At 38.8% G+C, this 16,911-nt stretch overlaps 1 protein-coding gene across 1 annotated transcript in view; it reads right to left on the bottom strand.

Annotated features, from left to right (window-relative positions):
• The window catches only part of TARBP1 (TAR (HIV-1) RNA binding protein 1), a 35,035-nt gene extending 18,459 nt beyond the window's left edge, over positions 1-16,576 (bottom strand). The window contains exons 1-14 of the mRNA XM_048297438.1: positions 15,739-16,576; positions 15,553-15,650; positions 14,695-14,764; positions 13,710-13,858; positions 12,971-13,023; positions 11,318-11,415; positions 10,100-10,235; positions 8,966-9,062; positions 8,003-8,092; positions 7,161-7,299; positions 5,394-5,490; positions 4,924-5,099; positions 1,811-1,908; positions 989-1,150 (exon numbers count right to left, since the gene is read on the bottom strand). Of these exons, the coding sequence (XP_048153395.1) occupies positions 989-1,150; positions 1,811-1,908; positions 4,924-5,099; positions 5,394-5,490; positions 7,161-7,299; positions 8,003-8,092; positions 8,966-9,062; positions 10,100-10,235; positions 11,318-11,415; positions 12,971-13,023; positions 13,710-13,858; positions 14,695-14,764; positions 15,553-15,650; positions 15,739-16,576 (2,301 nt within the window). The remainder of the gene's footprint in view (positions 1-988; positions 1,151-1,810; positions 1,909-4,923; positions 5,100-5,393; positions 5,491-7,160; positions 7,300-8,002; positions 8,093-8,965; positions 9,063-10,099; positions 10,236-11,317; positions 11,416-12,970; positions 13,024-13,709; positions 13,859-14,694; positions 14,765-15,552; positions 15,651-15,738) is intronic.
• Positions 16,577-16,911: the final 335 nt, after the last annotated feature.

The following is a 16,911-nucleotide window of genomic DNA, read 5'->3' as shown; positions in this document are numbered from 1 at the left end:
CTTTTGAAACTGAAAATGTACTGTACTGAAGGTGTTTACTGAAGAAATCATAATGAAAATATAATTTCCCTGAATTCAAAATAAGTTGGTAAAGGCCCCCAGTGAACACTAAGTTTGAACCAGAAAATGTTTACTTTGAAACTACTGGAAGAAGTATATAATTCACATAAATGAAGGAAAAAAATAAAATTAAGTGCTGTTCTTTGTTTCCTTAGAACGCAAACCTAACTAATCAAATACTTACAATCTTTTAATGTGTTATTAACTGTTCTTGCACAAAACAGTAATACCAAATAACAAGACCAAAGTTTACACTGCCCAACAAATCTTAATTTAAATCTCCTTTATTTTAATGGAAGTTATTAATGTTTCTTTACCTTTTGAAAATTTATCTATTTCAGATACAGTAGCCTAACTTATAGAGCTATGGGACAATCAACATAACTATAGGAAAAAGCCAAAGCAATGCTGGATTCTGGAATTTCTTTTTTTCTGTATATTTCAGCTTTGAAGTCAACAAACACAAAAGGCATTTCATTTAATAGTAACTTGATCAGTAAGATTACTTCATATTTGAGGAAAAAAAATCTTTGAGTACATAGTTCATTTTTACAGTAAGAATTTTACTTTTGCTATACAGACTTCTAAATAATGCAATACAAAAGACCAAAAGTAAGTACTAAATCTTAGCTACAAATATTTTACATTCATATTACACTGCCAAATAAAGACATATGTGTTAGGGAATATATATGCACATACACATCCACACAAACTATTATTTAATTTCACATTATATATAACATTATTATGCATTATATATATATATATCATAATATAAATAAATAGCAGTACATTAACTTAGGTTTATAGTAAGTCTATATAATTATTGATGCAGAATCTAAATATTATATTAGCATATATTTTATTTACTACTTATTGGTTTGTTTTATGTTAATCTTTATTGTTGTAAATAATTTTAAATTACCTTTTCAGAATTTCTCTCCTGAAGATTACGAATAGACGCATTTATCAGGGATGAAAGGAAATTCTTGATAGATGGCATTTTCTTCCAGTTGACTTTCAAGCACAAATTCACTGTCTCTGGAATTACAGTCAAGTACAGATCACAACGATCCAGGTCGCCAACCTAAAAGCGAGGAAACAACAGCAATCTGAATCAGTGAGAGGAGGAAAATTCAACTGAAAATCAGGAAGAAAACTACTGGTAACGATAGCAGAAGGAAAACTACAATTGTCATTGCAACTGAACAAATTTTAATTTTGGGTTTTGTTTGTTTGGGGGAGGTCATTAATTTTTAAATCTTAGAAACTGACTTTCAGATGCCATTCTCCTGATTCAACTCTTAACTTTTGCTTTGCTTTACAAGTGTCAGGTTTCTTTCAATATAAACTTAAACACTGGCCACAGAAACGAGCAAGCAGTGAGAGACAGTCAAATAAGATGATAACCAGGCTGACTACTAAAGTCTCCAAACACCTAACATCTTATGTCCACAGCTGTACTAGTAGATATTATGCAGTACGTGACACTCGGGATTTCTTAATACATGATTTCTTTAGATTTAAGAAGAAACAAGAAATGCAGTTTATAGACAGTGAACACTACTTGTCAAGACACCTTTTTTTTTCTCTTCTTACTGTGCCCATTCAAAAAAATGGTAATGGAATGTTTCTATGCAAATTGACTTTTGAGGTGTTTAAAGATTTGGTATGAACTTTAGGAACACTGTTAAATCAAATTAACAAGCAAAACCACACCAAAGTATGTCTCATAATCATTACTTACAGTGCTTAACTCATTGGTAGTAAGCCGTCGGAGAACAAATTCAAGAATACTCTCCACAGGTGTCACAAGAGACTTCCAGATAAAAACCAGTACTTCATCTGTGTGGAGGGAAAAAAAAAAAAAAAAGTATAAATACAGAAACACAAGTCCCTTCAGAATTTTATTATATCATGCAGGTTTATTTATATTACAAAGTTATACAGTAATAGTATTCAAATACCTAAAAATAACTTAAAACAGCTCTATATTCTTTCACAGTGTAAGCCATAAGGCTGAAAGAATCAAACCAGATTACATTATTTCCTGAGACTCACAATGTATTAGTGAACCAAAACCCACACAAGACCAGAAGACCACAGTCCAATTTTCCAACTTTTAATGCCCACTTTTGTCCTACTCCCAACCATCTGCACAAACAGATTATTAATGAACTTAAGTCTTTAATAAAACCAAAAGCTTTCATATCCAGCAATTAACTTTATGTGAGAAAAATACAGTCTTCCATTCCTAGTATTTATAGACATGAACACTGGTTTTTGGGGCTTGCTTTTTGATGCTTAGGAATAATTCATCTTTGGAAATAGTGTGATCTTACAAGATTTTAGCCAAGTAGCTTCCAGGCTTAACACTGTAAATGAAAATACAAGATTATGACACAAAATGTGGTATTTTCTATAAGAAAAGGCTAGGCTACCAAGTATACCACATGTACACAGCATTTCACAAATGAAGACACAAGTTTATACACAAGGGAGGCAGGATAGGTCACTCTGGTAAAACATTTAACCACAAACACACTTCAGTCTGTGTTTCAAGGGTAAGGGCTAGCTGAGAGACAAGGAAATAACATCTCAGTATGAAAATGAAGTTAAAATACTCTGCATGGCCACCTTGTTCTATCAGTCTCAGTATTTAGTATTATCCAGAGGCTAGAGCCGTTTTTTCTGGAGCTGACCCTGAGGAACACTTCAGTTGCAAAAATATTATGAAATGGAAGACCTTCAAAAAGTAAAAATATAAAGGGAAATATTTCCAGAAGTTCCAAATCCATATTGCACTTTCAATGCTCCCAGCTAAAATGGCTCATTGGACTACATTTCTAAGGCTTAAATTGTTTAGAACCAACAGTTTAATTATGTCAGATTATCATCATGTTTCATCCTAAGTCTCAAATCACTAAAACATCTTCTGCAATTTATATTCATAAAATCTTCAGATAAGCATGGTGGACATAAAACTCAATTCCTTACCAGTGGCTCTGTAACACTAGCAAAAAATAGTAATTACCAAAATCCTACTGTTTAAAATAGTGAACTCTAACAACAGTTTAGACAGCAAGAACTGTAGAAGAATGCTGATGATTTCAGCATGCGTTCCAGGCATGTCTATCCCCATTAAAATATTCTTAAATAAAACAATTCCCACTTATTATTTTTGTTTTACAAGGTTAAATTCCTTTATTATTTCCTACCATTTTATTGCTTTCCATTTGAAAAACAGGACTTCTCACCTCCCATTTAATCAACACAGAAACACAACTTCTGTATTTTACAGCATTAATCCTCCCACCCCTCACCACACTCAAATCACAGCTGCAGACAAAGATGATTTATTACTTGGTTCACCTGTGCAGAAGGAAGAAGCACAAAAACACCGTAAAAAATAATTTAAGAAAAGTAATCCTTGCTTAACTTAGAACTACAGTGCAATTCAGAAGCCTCTCAAAAGACTGATGATGGGCTGTACTGGAGCACCTATAGGGACCTTTGAAAGGATGGGGACACTGCAATGCTCAGCCTTGCCATACCTTTGGAACTCTGTTAGCAGAACTCAACCTGCCATGCCAGGTGTCAAAATTCCCAAAGCAAGAGCAATCCACTGCAGGTACATTAGCAAGCACATGAAGAAATAAGGCACACAAGGCAATTTCTTACTCTTGATACCAAAAAACTAATATGCGCTTGCATGTGCTTTATAGGGTTCTGCTTCAGGCTCGTTCTGTCCTTGTGCCGGAGGCTGAAAGCCCAGTGGTAGCTTAGTGGACACTTCTTCCAGTTTAGTTCATTTCAAGCAACCCATTTCAACAGTCACAGACCATGCCCCAATATGAACTTGAATAGCCTGCATAATTAGTGCTCAGAATTTCAGACAAACAGCTAAAATTTAAGGGCGCAGGGGTTTTGAATGTATACAGCACTTGTTAAAACGAGGGTGGGCATTTATTTTGGGCTGCATTTAGACATGTATATGAAACCTAGATGTATAACACAAAACTATCTTTGTTAAAAGTAAGAGCCTAGATATAGAGCCTCCCCGCTCCAAAACTACTCTTCTGTTCCATGTTATAAACACCCTGAAAAAAATCCCAAAATAATCTGGGGGAACAGAAACCAAACACCAAGATCCCTCCTGTTCCCATTCAGCATCCCAATTCATTAAAATAATACTGCAATTTTTCATTTGCTCTCAGGAAAAACATTTAGGTCTATTCTGGTTACAAACCAACCAAGTTCTCTCAAAAGGAGTAGTAAGGACTCCATAGTTTGTTGTTCAGACTATCCTGAAAGGTCAACAAGTTAAAGTGCTCCATCTGTGAGGGGCCAACACTCCCAGACAGATCACCAGGCTTGTACTTCAGTGAGCACCTCTTAGCCTACCAGTCAACTCAGAAAACAGGATGTCCATCAGGATCACTTTATGCACTCAGGAAAGGCTGGCTGTGGCAACTAAGCAGGCTAGGCTGGGTTTCTGTAGGTAACTTCTTTCTGAAGTGACTAAATGATTTATGGAATTCATTTGTTTGCAAGGAATAGGCCTACAAATATTTGCAATACAGTCACACTCATTAAATTTTAACTGATAATCTAATCCTAATGGACAACAATCGCTTCCTCAGAAGGCTTCCCCATTCTCAATTCCCAGTCCTTAGGACATCTGCAAGACTGGACCCACAGCTCAAGTTTTATAACACACACGCCAGATTGTCAACCTTTACATTTACCACTTCTAGGCTAGTATCAGTTTGACAATGTAGCTGTAAAACAGTTAAGCAGCTTAGCTGTAGTTAAGACTGTAATGAACAGAAGACACAGTAGACTGAAGATGTCACTAACCATCTTGCGAATTGGAACATTTTAACCAACGGGTCTGCAATAACTTCAAGAGAAGCTGAAGGCTTTTATCTGTTTTCACTGTTGGTATGTAAGCATTACTGCCAAGTTTCATCAAGACATCCAGAAGAGGGTTCAAGAAAGCCTCTAGTTCAATCCACTCTATGTTGCTTTTTCCACTACACAAAAACAAAAATTAAAAAGAAAGTCTTCTTCTGAGTATCTGCCTTAAGTGCTGAAGTTACTTATGGAAATAAATAGGACACGTTTCCAAGACACTTAAGTATCTTTAGAATGTTACCCACTATGTCTGCAGCAACAGTTTGACAAGGCCTAAGGAATGATCAGGCTGATCAAAAGTCTACAGAGAAAAGAGGACAGCTTCCCAACTTCATCAGGCTTCTACCGGATCCTTCAGGAGTGAGGGGATTGAAAAAGAGAGAAATGTAAAAAATAAGGTATTTCATACTTACCTGTATTTATTCTTCATCTGCTCCACATCAGCAGCCAACAGAATCATTGTGGAGACAAGCTTAGCTTCAAACCAGTCAGGCATAAAGCAATTTTCTCCTGATTAAAGATATTTTAAGGTTTCCACAGTAACTAAAAAATACCTTTGTATTAATTTCTAAAACTTCTGGTTTTGTAACTTACTTTAATAAAATAATAGCTCAAAAACAATTCATGCTAACATGAGTATTACTACTAACTTTTTGTATTCTTTATCTAGATAAAAATTAAACTCAAACACAACTGGCCTTGATGCTCAAGTAAATTCTAGGCAATGTGTTATGTAGTATCATATGTTATGTAGCAGTTCACAGACTCCTCCATTGCTTTTAAAAACACATTAGCATATTCAAATGAATTTAATGAAGAACGTAATTCCACTACACTTTATCAGAAATATCAGCTGTGATTTTGACCACAGTAGTTACATAAAGAACTAAAACTGTTCTGTAAAAAGGAAATTTTAAAAAAACCAAGTGAAGTTTCTCTTTTTATCAGTCTTTGATGAAGAACTACATCATCATAGTTATAAAATTGTTTCTTAAATAGCAGTACATAAATTGGTTTTAAGGGGCTTTTTAACTGGTATGTTTCTGGCTTTGGAAATTCAGAAAGAAAAACACACTTTGGAGGTCAAATTCAAGCAGCTGGACATGGTTCTTTTTTTTTTTTTCCCTCTAAAGAACTGCTCATTAGTTAAGTTTCATATAAAACCAGGATTAAAAACATCACTTTTTATAAGTGAAATGCAGATGATTGCCATGGAATTGCAGATAATACAGACCAAGGACTAAACAAACATTTCAGGAAGGAGAGAAGATCTGCCAAAATTTTTAGCAAATTTACTTTGGAGTAGCAACAGAGAGAATTTGCTTGCAACTTCTCTAAGAATAAGACAATCACGTGAAGTTTCCTGGTTTGCAGGAAGCTTCTGAAGCTATTTATCATTAGCAAATTCTGACCTAGCTTTTTTATCTCCTGTATGTATAATACTTTAAACGTGTTCAGTTTTGACTTCTGACAAAATAGAACTATAAAATTCACTATGATTGTGAATGCCACACAGAAGTTGAAGCATTTTTAAAAAAATCAATTTGCCATTCCTTTCAATGTACCTGAAAGAAGAAACTAACCTGACGTGGTAATCATTTAAAATGTATCAGTGAACAAAAAGGCCCTTTGGAATTTATCTGCACATTTGCTGTGCCTTCCTTGGTTATAACATGTGGCAGCTCACCTGCTGCAAGCTGTCCAAGATCAAAAGAATGTAACAACACAGGAGGGTGTGCAATGAGCTGTTGAGAAGCTGCCTCACTCTATGGCCTCTCTCTCTATAAAAATACTTGGTCATTTTACAAAGCTCTACTGAGAAAGGTGACAGAATCTGTTGTTCATATTCCCTTGCGCTTTCCTCCGCCCCCACATTCCAGCAATTTCAGACACCATCAAAAGAGTGACAAAATAAATCTAATGGACAAGCATCAGGGCAGCATTAAAACTGAATATTAAGACTTAATGTTCAATTAATACTGCAGGACTAATTTAGGGAGGAAAGCTGGAATTAAAAAATAAGGTTCAAACTTAAGAATTGTGAATAGACAGGTTGGGCAGAACCTGAACAGGTACAATATAAAAAACCAGACAACTTTTCTAAAATCCAAGGGATTGTTGTAATTTCTTTTTAAATTATCTTTAAAATAGTGGTTTTTATCAATACACATGTAACTTACTTTCAGATGCAGGTGTCTTAAGGTACTCTCCCACAAGACTGTGTACATATTGACATAATGATGATGTCTCTTGATGTTCAAAATCAGAGGTTACAGACTTCCTGAAGCACCTGTCATTCACTTGCAACCAACTGCAAAGCTGAATTAAGAACAGTATGTTACTCCTTGACCACATCTGGCAGCGGTGCACTGACATCACTGACTTAACAGCAGCACACCAGAGCACTGTTAAACACAAACTCTTACATCAGGAAATGCACACACTGCGAGAGGTGTTCACCACAGCTACCTTGAGCCTGAGCAGACTGCTCCCTTCTAACTACACACAGAAAAATGTCCTTCCAGAGGGTAACTCAGAGCACCCCCAAAAAATCAGTGGCACCAACGTAAGAAAAACAACAACTTTTAAAATTAAGCAAGACTGGTAAAAATTCCCTTATCTCAAAAGGGCTTCTTCCCATCAAGTGTTGTCTAGTGAGACCACCATTTTGTCTTTTTAACTTGTATGCCAAAAGTGAATGGAGCAAGATGAAACATACAGTACACATAACAAGAAGACATTGTGCAAAAAATCGCTTTATCATTATATGGCTCTACAAGCAACCAAACATTATGGCTACATGATCAGTTGGCTCCAGTATATACTATATTAAAAATTATTTCATTTTTGAATTTTTATTCACAGCATTTTACATCTCGCAAAGACACAAAATACAAATCCTGTGAAAATTTATGACTTACAGTCTCACTTTACATGGTATGCACATTCTTCCCTTTGAGATTATCCTGCTATTTCTACCAGTGATGGGTTTGATGAACATAAAACCAGCTTCAGTTCTCACCTCTGTCCACAACAAAGTATCTCTCCTTAGGGACTCCTCTGGTCTAAGGGACAGAAGAAAGCTTGAAACTTCTGGGAAGGACACTTTCTCCTGAAAAAATTAATCAAAATACAATAGCTACCAACATAATATACAACAAATAATATCTATATGACAACTCAAGAAGTTTGCCTTTATCTGGCAAGTTTTTAAAGAAAATTTAAAAGAAATTTACTTTTTCCTTTTCGTGATGCAGACTCATTTCTGCCCCTTTGGGACCAACTTATCTGTACCAAGGAACAAAACTTAATTTCCCAAGTATTAAAGCCTGTCTGAAAATAAATGAATGACTGTACGAATGGTGCTATTCACTGATGATACCTTTTAAATTAATGTAGATAAATGATTAAGAGCTGCTCGTAAGTACTATTTCTGCATCTCTAGAAAGAAATTGAGACAGGTTTACAGCCATAACACACAACAGGAAGACTACTTATTTAGAAAGCAAGCTATGAAACAAACAAAACATGAATACCTCAATTACTGAATAACTATGGTCCTGCTATTTCAACAGTAATGGTAGTTTATCAGTCTGGTATCATGAATACTTTTATTATTAGGTACTACAGGAAAGTCTATTTAGTTTCTATCTGTTAAAACCTGAGTTTATATGGTAGATATGGAATAATATCCTGTTATGATAACTAGCACATGAAAAACCCCACAATAAAACATCAACTCATAAAAGCTAATGAAAAAAAATACTTCTTATGAAAACCAAAGGTAACAGAAGCATACCATACTTACATAGCACAATTTAAATAGTCACTAAAAAAAAATTGCAAATCCAGCAAAATCAGTAAAAATACTGTATGTAGCAATTTTTTTAATACTGTTGGCCCTGTAAAAGTGTTATGGGGTTTCTATGACATCAGGGAAGAAGAAAACAATAAAACAAAACAAAACACAAAACCCCAAACTGACCACATCTGTCAAATGCATAGTTGTTTGAAGAAGATAGCACTGAGCAGCTCCACGCAACAAAATCTGATGCGTAATCATAGTACACTGGAGGACATCTCTGCAAAGAGGAAAAATACACACTGCATAGAACACACACTTAAAAATGTAAACATTTTCACATATTTTCTAATTATTAACCATTTAAAATACATTAGATTGCATGTAACAGACATATTCTGTTAAGTATGACACAAACACTGCCTGATCAGACCACAAACAATCCAGAACCAAGACTACTGTTACATGTACTTTCAAAAACTGCTAGTGAAACTTGGAAGAGCATAAACCTGACAAAGTAAAAAGGGGGAGAAGAAAGAACAAAACCAAAACTAAAGGAACAACCCCCATGACCACATCAGTTCAAACTGATAATTTAATACTACCATTTCTATCTGTAACAAGTATACAAATGTTTGCCATCAAACTCTCACTCAAGCATGAAACTGAAAGAAACTTTCAGGGATCTTTTATCAGCAAAGGCATGTCCAACATTTTTTTTTCTTTTTGTAAACTGCTTCTATCCAATACTCCTTCAACCACCAGTAAGATATTATTTAAAAGCTCAGATTTGATTAAACTGGAATGACAACTGATTTTTAGTGGCTCTAGGAAGTGAAAGCAGACACTTAGGAAATATCAGTGTGATTAAGGTCAATAATGAGGCCAAAAACTTTTACCTAGCCTTCTATTGAGAAATCTTTCCATTTCCAGCATTATGGGCTGTGGCTATACCCCTGATATAGTCTCAACTGCTGTTAAAGCAGGCTGTACTGTAACTAGAAGAAAAGGAAGAAGTGTGATATCTATCAAGCAGGAAGTGCGAAAGACCAGGAAAAAAATATCCTAAAAAGTAGAAATTATGAAGATCTAAAATGCAAAAACTCAATTTTTTTTTTAATTCACAGAGAGATATAAATACACTGATTCTTGAATTGCTTTCCTCTGAAAACTAGCCATAAAGGAGACAGAACCTTCCATTCCCATGCACAGCCATCCCTTCAGAAGTAACGAACATGAATCAAATCCTGGCTCTCCTGACTGTCAGCACATTTCTTTGGAAAAAGGCTGTAAGAACACAGTGCAGTGTATATTTACCTTAAAGCATGAAGTCCTTCAGCACCAAGTACTTTACATGCAGGGATAGATGCCAAAGCCATAGAAAGAAACAGAATAGGAACAGCACACCAGTGCCTACTCGTCATCTTCTGAATAAATTTTAACAGGAAGCTACCTTAAAATAAAAGTAAACAAAACAACCCAGAGTGATTTTGTGTTCTCCAGTGCATTCAAATAACATGAACTCCAGCAGAAGAGTGTTATTATAATTTCTGACAATTAAAGACAACAGAATAATTTCCTAATTATTTCAATGAAAAAAATTACATTCCAAAGAAGTTTGTCAGTAAGGTGATACGATTTGGAGATAACCAGAAATAAACCTAGCTTTGACTTTGGTAATCTGCACTAATCACCATGTTCAGGAATGGAATTTTAATTCTTGATTGTTTTGAGCACTAATCAATGCCTTTTTTAAGTTGCTATTCAGTTTGTGAGATGGCTGACCACAGTAATTCAACCAGTTTAATGAATGCTGGAATGGGCAGAGCAATCCTCAATAAGCCATCACATGTACAGTTTCTGGAAACAGGCTGCCCATCTCAGGATTCCTGATCACACACCCTCCCACTTAGTGATAAAATATATGCCTTGGGACATGACAGAGAAACAGGGCACCTATGGCATTACAAATATATAAGGTGTTTCCTACTAGAATACACCTGTACATATAGGGTGCTGAAGAGAGCTGATTCTACCCTTATCTGATCCAATTAGACCAGGTATTAAATCCTGCTTGCCTTCACATCAGCCTATACTAGCACCAAAATTTGAAACAGTCTCAGAAATTTTTCCCCAGCCAGCTTCACAATAGAAGAATCCTTATTTTGTTTCAGCACTTGGCCTGGCTCTTTTGAATGTGTCACTACACAAGTCATGACTAAAACAGTCTGACAGATAAAGAAAAAAGAATCTGCAAGTACTGTTCACTTCAGATCTTAGGAACTTGTTTGGGCTTTTTATTTTTCCATTAATAAAAAGCAAATCTGCTTTGTTTTACCCCTAGAACAATTTTGTAGCTTAGTACTGCAGGATCCCTTAGACTGCCTCAAGGCCTCTTCTCTGGAAAGTCCACTGTCAGGACAACTACTCCCTTTTTCTCTCAAGTAAATGCTTACATGACATACAAAAAATGGCTCCATAGCTTTTATTTGGTTTCCTTATTTAAAAAAAGATATAGGTGAGACTGAAACATACCTTTTTCTTCTTCTGGAAGAAGAGTGAGATAAGTAGCCAAAAACTTCTGTAACCTTATTCCCAAAGGAGGACAAGCTCCTATTGATTGACCTGGTGTCCTGTTGGGTTTTAAAACATGTTTTGATGCAACTGGCATGTTAACAGCTTTAGGATTAGATGTAACAGATTTAATCTAAAATCAAACAGATTTAGAATGTTTAGAATTGCCCCTAAACAAAAACAAAGCGTCATTCAGTGGCAATCCATGAGACCAACAGAGACCACCTACGTCTCATGAGAAGTCTCAGGATCCTGGCTATCAAAGATTAGCATCAGTCAAGAGATTCTATAGCTTTCTCTCAGCTGGACATTAACTGTGACAACTTTGTATATTCTTGGTATACTCAAATATGCACCCTCCTCTACATATGCCAATATGTTTCAGCAGAAACACAGAAGCTAAGAGAGAAGTTTAAGAAGATTACGAAGTATTGATTCAACACAGCTCTAACATACACACTGAAACACTTGGCACTTGCTTCACCTTCTGAATTCCCATCTGTGCATGTCCATGGAAAGATACTGCAGCCAGCTGAGAAATGTGTAACTGCTGCCAAGTGCCTACAGAGGTCACATCTGTCCTGCCATAATTAGAGGAAACAATCTATTTTGACTACACTTCATCCATCATCACCTAATCCCCACTATCACCAGTGACAGTTGGTTTTATCCCCCCAAAAATAAGCATATATTAAACTCTTTGAACTCTTTGTTTCATGGCCTTCCCCCACTAGATTAAGACCGTGACCATCAACTCGACCAAGGGGCATTGAAAATTGCAACAATTAAGTCTTGTCACTGGATCCACAGATGATGATATCCTTCCTCTCCACTATCTACTCTCATCTTCTCTTTCTTTTCATTATATATGTTTTATATTTTTATATTGTTACATTTCTATGGATGACAACGAAAATGGCTACACACTTCCTTTTCATTGAACCAAATTGTTCTGAAATAAACCTGCCGTATATAAATACACCAGTCATTCACTCTAATCCACTCCAAGGGATCTATTAACAAGAACCTCCGTTACCTTGGGTCATAACGAAAGTGCATTTAGTACTTTATTCCTCTCTCAATACTCTCCATGCAACTAGCACAAAGGACTGAATGCCATCCATCACTACACTGAATGTGCAGCAACCTGCAACTCCTCCAGCTTTCCTCTGTTCTTTACATATTTACGCCACGAGGATCCGTGTCATCTGCCAACCACAGTCTCCTGCAAAAACCCACTTCCAGCACCTATGAATTGGGAACAATTAGAGCAGTCTGTGTGGCAAGAAAATAAGAAGATAAAAAAGTACTTCGCTAAGTTATTCATTTATTGTATCTCACTTCCAAATTAATGTTTCAAAGCAAGATGCAATATAGGAGCTTGAGGCATCCTTTGTTGTTGTTACTCAGATTAAATTGTACATACTTCATCTGTTCACAGCCACTCACCTTTCCTGAAAAACTCTCTACCTGTCAGTAAGTTTAGCAGCACCATTTTTTTCATTAATGTGTTTTCCTTAGCTAAGATTTTACCCACATACTTAAACCAGTATTATTAGAACACATTTGCAGCAATCAAGACATTATAAATGATTAATTAAACCACTGGTTTACCTGCTGTAGAGGGAACTTTCTGAAAGGGCATCCATTAGTGGTCCAATAACAAACTAAAAAAAAAAGAAACAAGAACAATGGCTATATGTACATTTCCAAGGCACTGTTACATAGAAGCTAGACTTATTCCACCAGACTTTAAAGGACAGAGCCAGGAATCAGAGAATACTCTTGTTAAGAGTAAATAGGAGAAGCAAAAAGAGGAAGAAACTAAAGAGAAGGGGGACCAGGAAAGTAAACAAGGAATGAGATTTTCCCACTAGATACATTTCACAGAGTATTGTGAAAGATGCAGGCAAATAAGAAATCCTTTTGGGAAACAGATAGAGAAAACAGATTTAAACATGAAATAAAAGAAGGATGAAGAGCCAACACAGGTAAAAAGATTTAGGGTGCATATTAAGGCTGACTTAATTTGTATAACTCAGGAATGTTAACCTCTGAGGGGGGAGCTCCTATGAAGACTAAATAGTATAATGTAGATCATTCCTTACTAAATTGTAGGCTGGTTGGACAGTCAATACACACGTGATAGTAATAAAAAAAACCTTTAAGCCTTAATGTTTCTTCCCACATAGAGAATATTTTAAAGTGTGGGGGTTTTATGGGATACAGTGATACACTGATTATACTACAGAGACAGAATGTGTCCAATTCCAACTACTGAAGCAATTAGTGTTACGATCTGTTACAAATTAGAAAATTTGTTTGTTCAGGCAAGTAACAGTAACACCCTTACCTCTGAGAAACCAAGTGAATTGGGAAGATGCTTTGTTTCATAAAGCTCCAGAAAATGAAGAATGCCTTCCTTTGTCAGTGTTTTATTCTCACTCTCAAACATTCGTCTATAAATGCACATATGCCATGATGGGTGAAACAGCCAACAACCTATTACAAAAAGAAATTCTTCTAAACTAAACTGACACAGAAATGACAGTGACACACTAGCACGTAACATAATGACATTATAGTCTATGTACAAGACATTTCAAAAAGGTGACTATAGCTGTTTAGTTTTATAAAGACACCCTGCTAAATCTAATTTTAAAAATTAATAGTTTTCTCCAGTTACTCTCTATTTTATTAGTTATAAATTAAAATCACTAAGAAGTGCAAATGGCACATCCTTCTTTCTGCAACTCTATTTATGCCAATGTATTTCCAGGCAAAAGTTTCACATTAGTGGTCTTTCTGCTTTACCAATCTCTAACATGTTGCACTACCTAATCACATGTACTCGTGTGCCCTAGACACACTGTCTCAGCACTCATATTCTTTATTCTCTCCCCACTTCTAATAAGTTGGGGTGGGGGGGGGAGGATTTCTCCTTTTACAAAGTTGTGCAGGTGACTTGGTTTCTACAACCCCAAAAATCTCTGGGTTTGTTGTATTTTCACATTGTGTTAAGTAAAGCAAAACACAGTGGGAAATGACCACTTATTTGGCTTTTCTAGCAGAAAAACAGTATTTCAAGACAATATAGTAAGCAACAAATATATGCTCGGATTTCCTCTCACAGCAGAGTGGCCAGTGCCTCTATGCATGTTTGCCAAACAATCTATGCATAGAGCAGACCCACAAAAACTGGAACAGCCACCCAGGAAACACCTAACTCGAGAAACAAAACACTACAAAAAGCTGCTACTAAACAGAAGAAGAAAATATAAGAGTGTAATTTAACTGACTAATATTTAAGAGATTAAATAGAAAAAGGTCCATCTTACCTTTATCCCCTGATATGGCAAGCTCATATAAACTGTTTAGTTTTGGTAATACTGGCTTTATAACATGGATCTGAAATGCAAATGAGATGTAAACAGTTTATATCTCAAACCCAGGAGCTGTCAGTTACTCGGACTAGAATTTACTATCAATAGCACTAATACAGCAATTGACAAGAGAAGTACATTTAAATAAAACCTATAATGCCTGTGGTATGCAACACTCAGATGCAGTTTAGCACTGGAGAAAAACTGATACATCAATGCTACCATATTTTAAGAATGATACTTACTAATAACCATTCCATTCCTCAAAAGTAAAACAGCACAAATATCTAAAATTAAGCATTTAAATAAACAGTTTTTCAGTTGCAGAACAACCATGTACAAATAACATGAAATAACTACAGGGAGGTGGGTACACTACTAATAGTTAACACCACGATACCATACAATTATGGAAGCCTCACCCAAAAAAAATTGTTTTAATCCACGGCCACAGGTACTTCATCATATAGACATAGTCCCCTCTACCAAAGAGAGGTTATTAAGTGCAATCATTGGATCTTTCACTAAGCTGGTTACCTTGCTCTTGCAATTAGCTGCACCCCAGGTTTTTGCCATTGCATTAACAAGATGTATTCCGATGACAGAGAAGAGTTCTGAATTTATTCCCAATGAATGACACATGCTGTGTTTTAAGTATTTACGAGTTGAAACAAAAATATTCTAGTTAACGCTGACTTAGATACCCTCAATCACCAAAACTGTAAATACTCTGCCCTACAGGAGCATTCTTACATGCCACAAGTGAGGCAGCACGTCTGTCTAGGATGGGCAGAGATTTTAAGGCGCTCCTACCTGGTTTCCTTCCAAAGTTTCCATTATCAAAATATAAGTTTCCCAAAACTGTAGGAGTTGCTCGTTCTTCTCAGCAGACCACCAAAACAGACTCGATTCTAAGAAAAAAAAAAGATAAAGACACCCATTTCTGCCGGCTCCGCATCCCGGGCCGCGCGGCCCCTCCCGCCGCCCGCCCGGCCGTACCGTGTCCGCCGTCCGGAGGGCAGCGCAGCTCGGCGCGCTGGCCGCCGCTCAGGTCCAGCGCTCGCTTCAGCAGGTAGCGAGCCCGCTTGCGGCACAGCCCGTCCCGCTCCGTCAGGCCCTCCTGCACCAGCCGCCAGAACCGCGGGCACAGCCGCGCGTCCAGCCCCGGCCCCGCCGGGCCCCGCGGCAGCAGCGCGTCCGCCAAGGCGCTCAGCGCCAGCAGCGCCCGCCCGGCCCGCGGCGCCCCGCCCGCGCCCAGCAGCCCCTCCCAGACGCGCGGCAGCGCCGCGCCGTTCCCGCCCAGCGCTGGCAGCAGCCGCCCGGCCACCAGCGCCGCCGCCGCCTCGCCCTCGCCCTCCTCTCGCACCAGCGCCAGCGCCGCCGCCACGCACCGCGACAGCAGCTCCGGCTCCTCCAGCCGCGGCGCCGCCGCCACCAGCGCCTCCACCGCCGCCTCCTCCGCGCCCGCCCCGCCGCCCGCCGCCAGCTCGGCCAGCGCGTCGCGGGCGAGGCGCGCTGCCAGCGGCGCCCCGCAGAGCTGCACGCAGTGCCGCAGCGCGCCCCGCGCCGCCCGCGCCGCCCGCACCCGCTCCCCGCAGCCCGCCGCGCCCTCCCCGCCCCGCAGCAGCGGCCGGCACCGCTCCAGCGCCACCTCCCAGGCCGCCCGCCGCAGCGCCTCCGCCTCGCCCGCCGCCGCCGGCCCGCCCGCCGCCAGGCGCTGCAGCAGCAGGCGCAGCGCCTCCGCCCGCTCGGCGCAGAGCGGCGCGCTGAGCGCCCGCAAGAGCGCGGCGCGGTCCCCGCAGCGAGACAGCAGCGTGTCCGCCAGCACCACCTCCATCGCGCGGGGGGAGGCGGAGGAGGAGCGGCGGCTGCGCAGGCGGGGGCGGGCGGGGCCAAGGAGGGGCGGCGGGAGGCGAAAAATTCTTGTGATTGACTGTGTGTGTGTACGTTTAAAATATTCTCCATCTCTTGGTCAAAACCCGTCTGCGTGAATGGTCCCAGTCGTCGTGTCTGCTAGGCACAACGGGGCCCACTGTGTGCTCTCATGGGCCCAGCACAAGAGGCCTAACGGAGATACCCCAGGGGCGAGCATCTCGCTTGGGGGGGGTGAAGTTCCATCCTTGTGTGCCATAGAAACTCTCTCTACTCTTGATGCGCATTACAACGCAAGAT

This window comes from Corvus hawaiiensis, chromosome 3, assembly GCF_020740725.1.
Source record: "Corvus hawaiiensis isolate bCorHaw1 chromosome 3, bCorHaw1.pri.cur, whole genome shotgun sequence".
Classification (NCBI taxonomy): Eukaryota; Metazoa; Chordata; class Aves; order Passeriformes; family Corvidae; genus Corvus; species Corvus hawaiiensis.
Note: the sequence above shows the minus strand (reverse complement) of the source record. Positions and strands in the feature narration are given on the sequence as shown.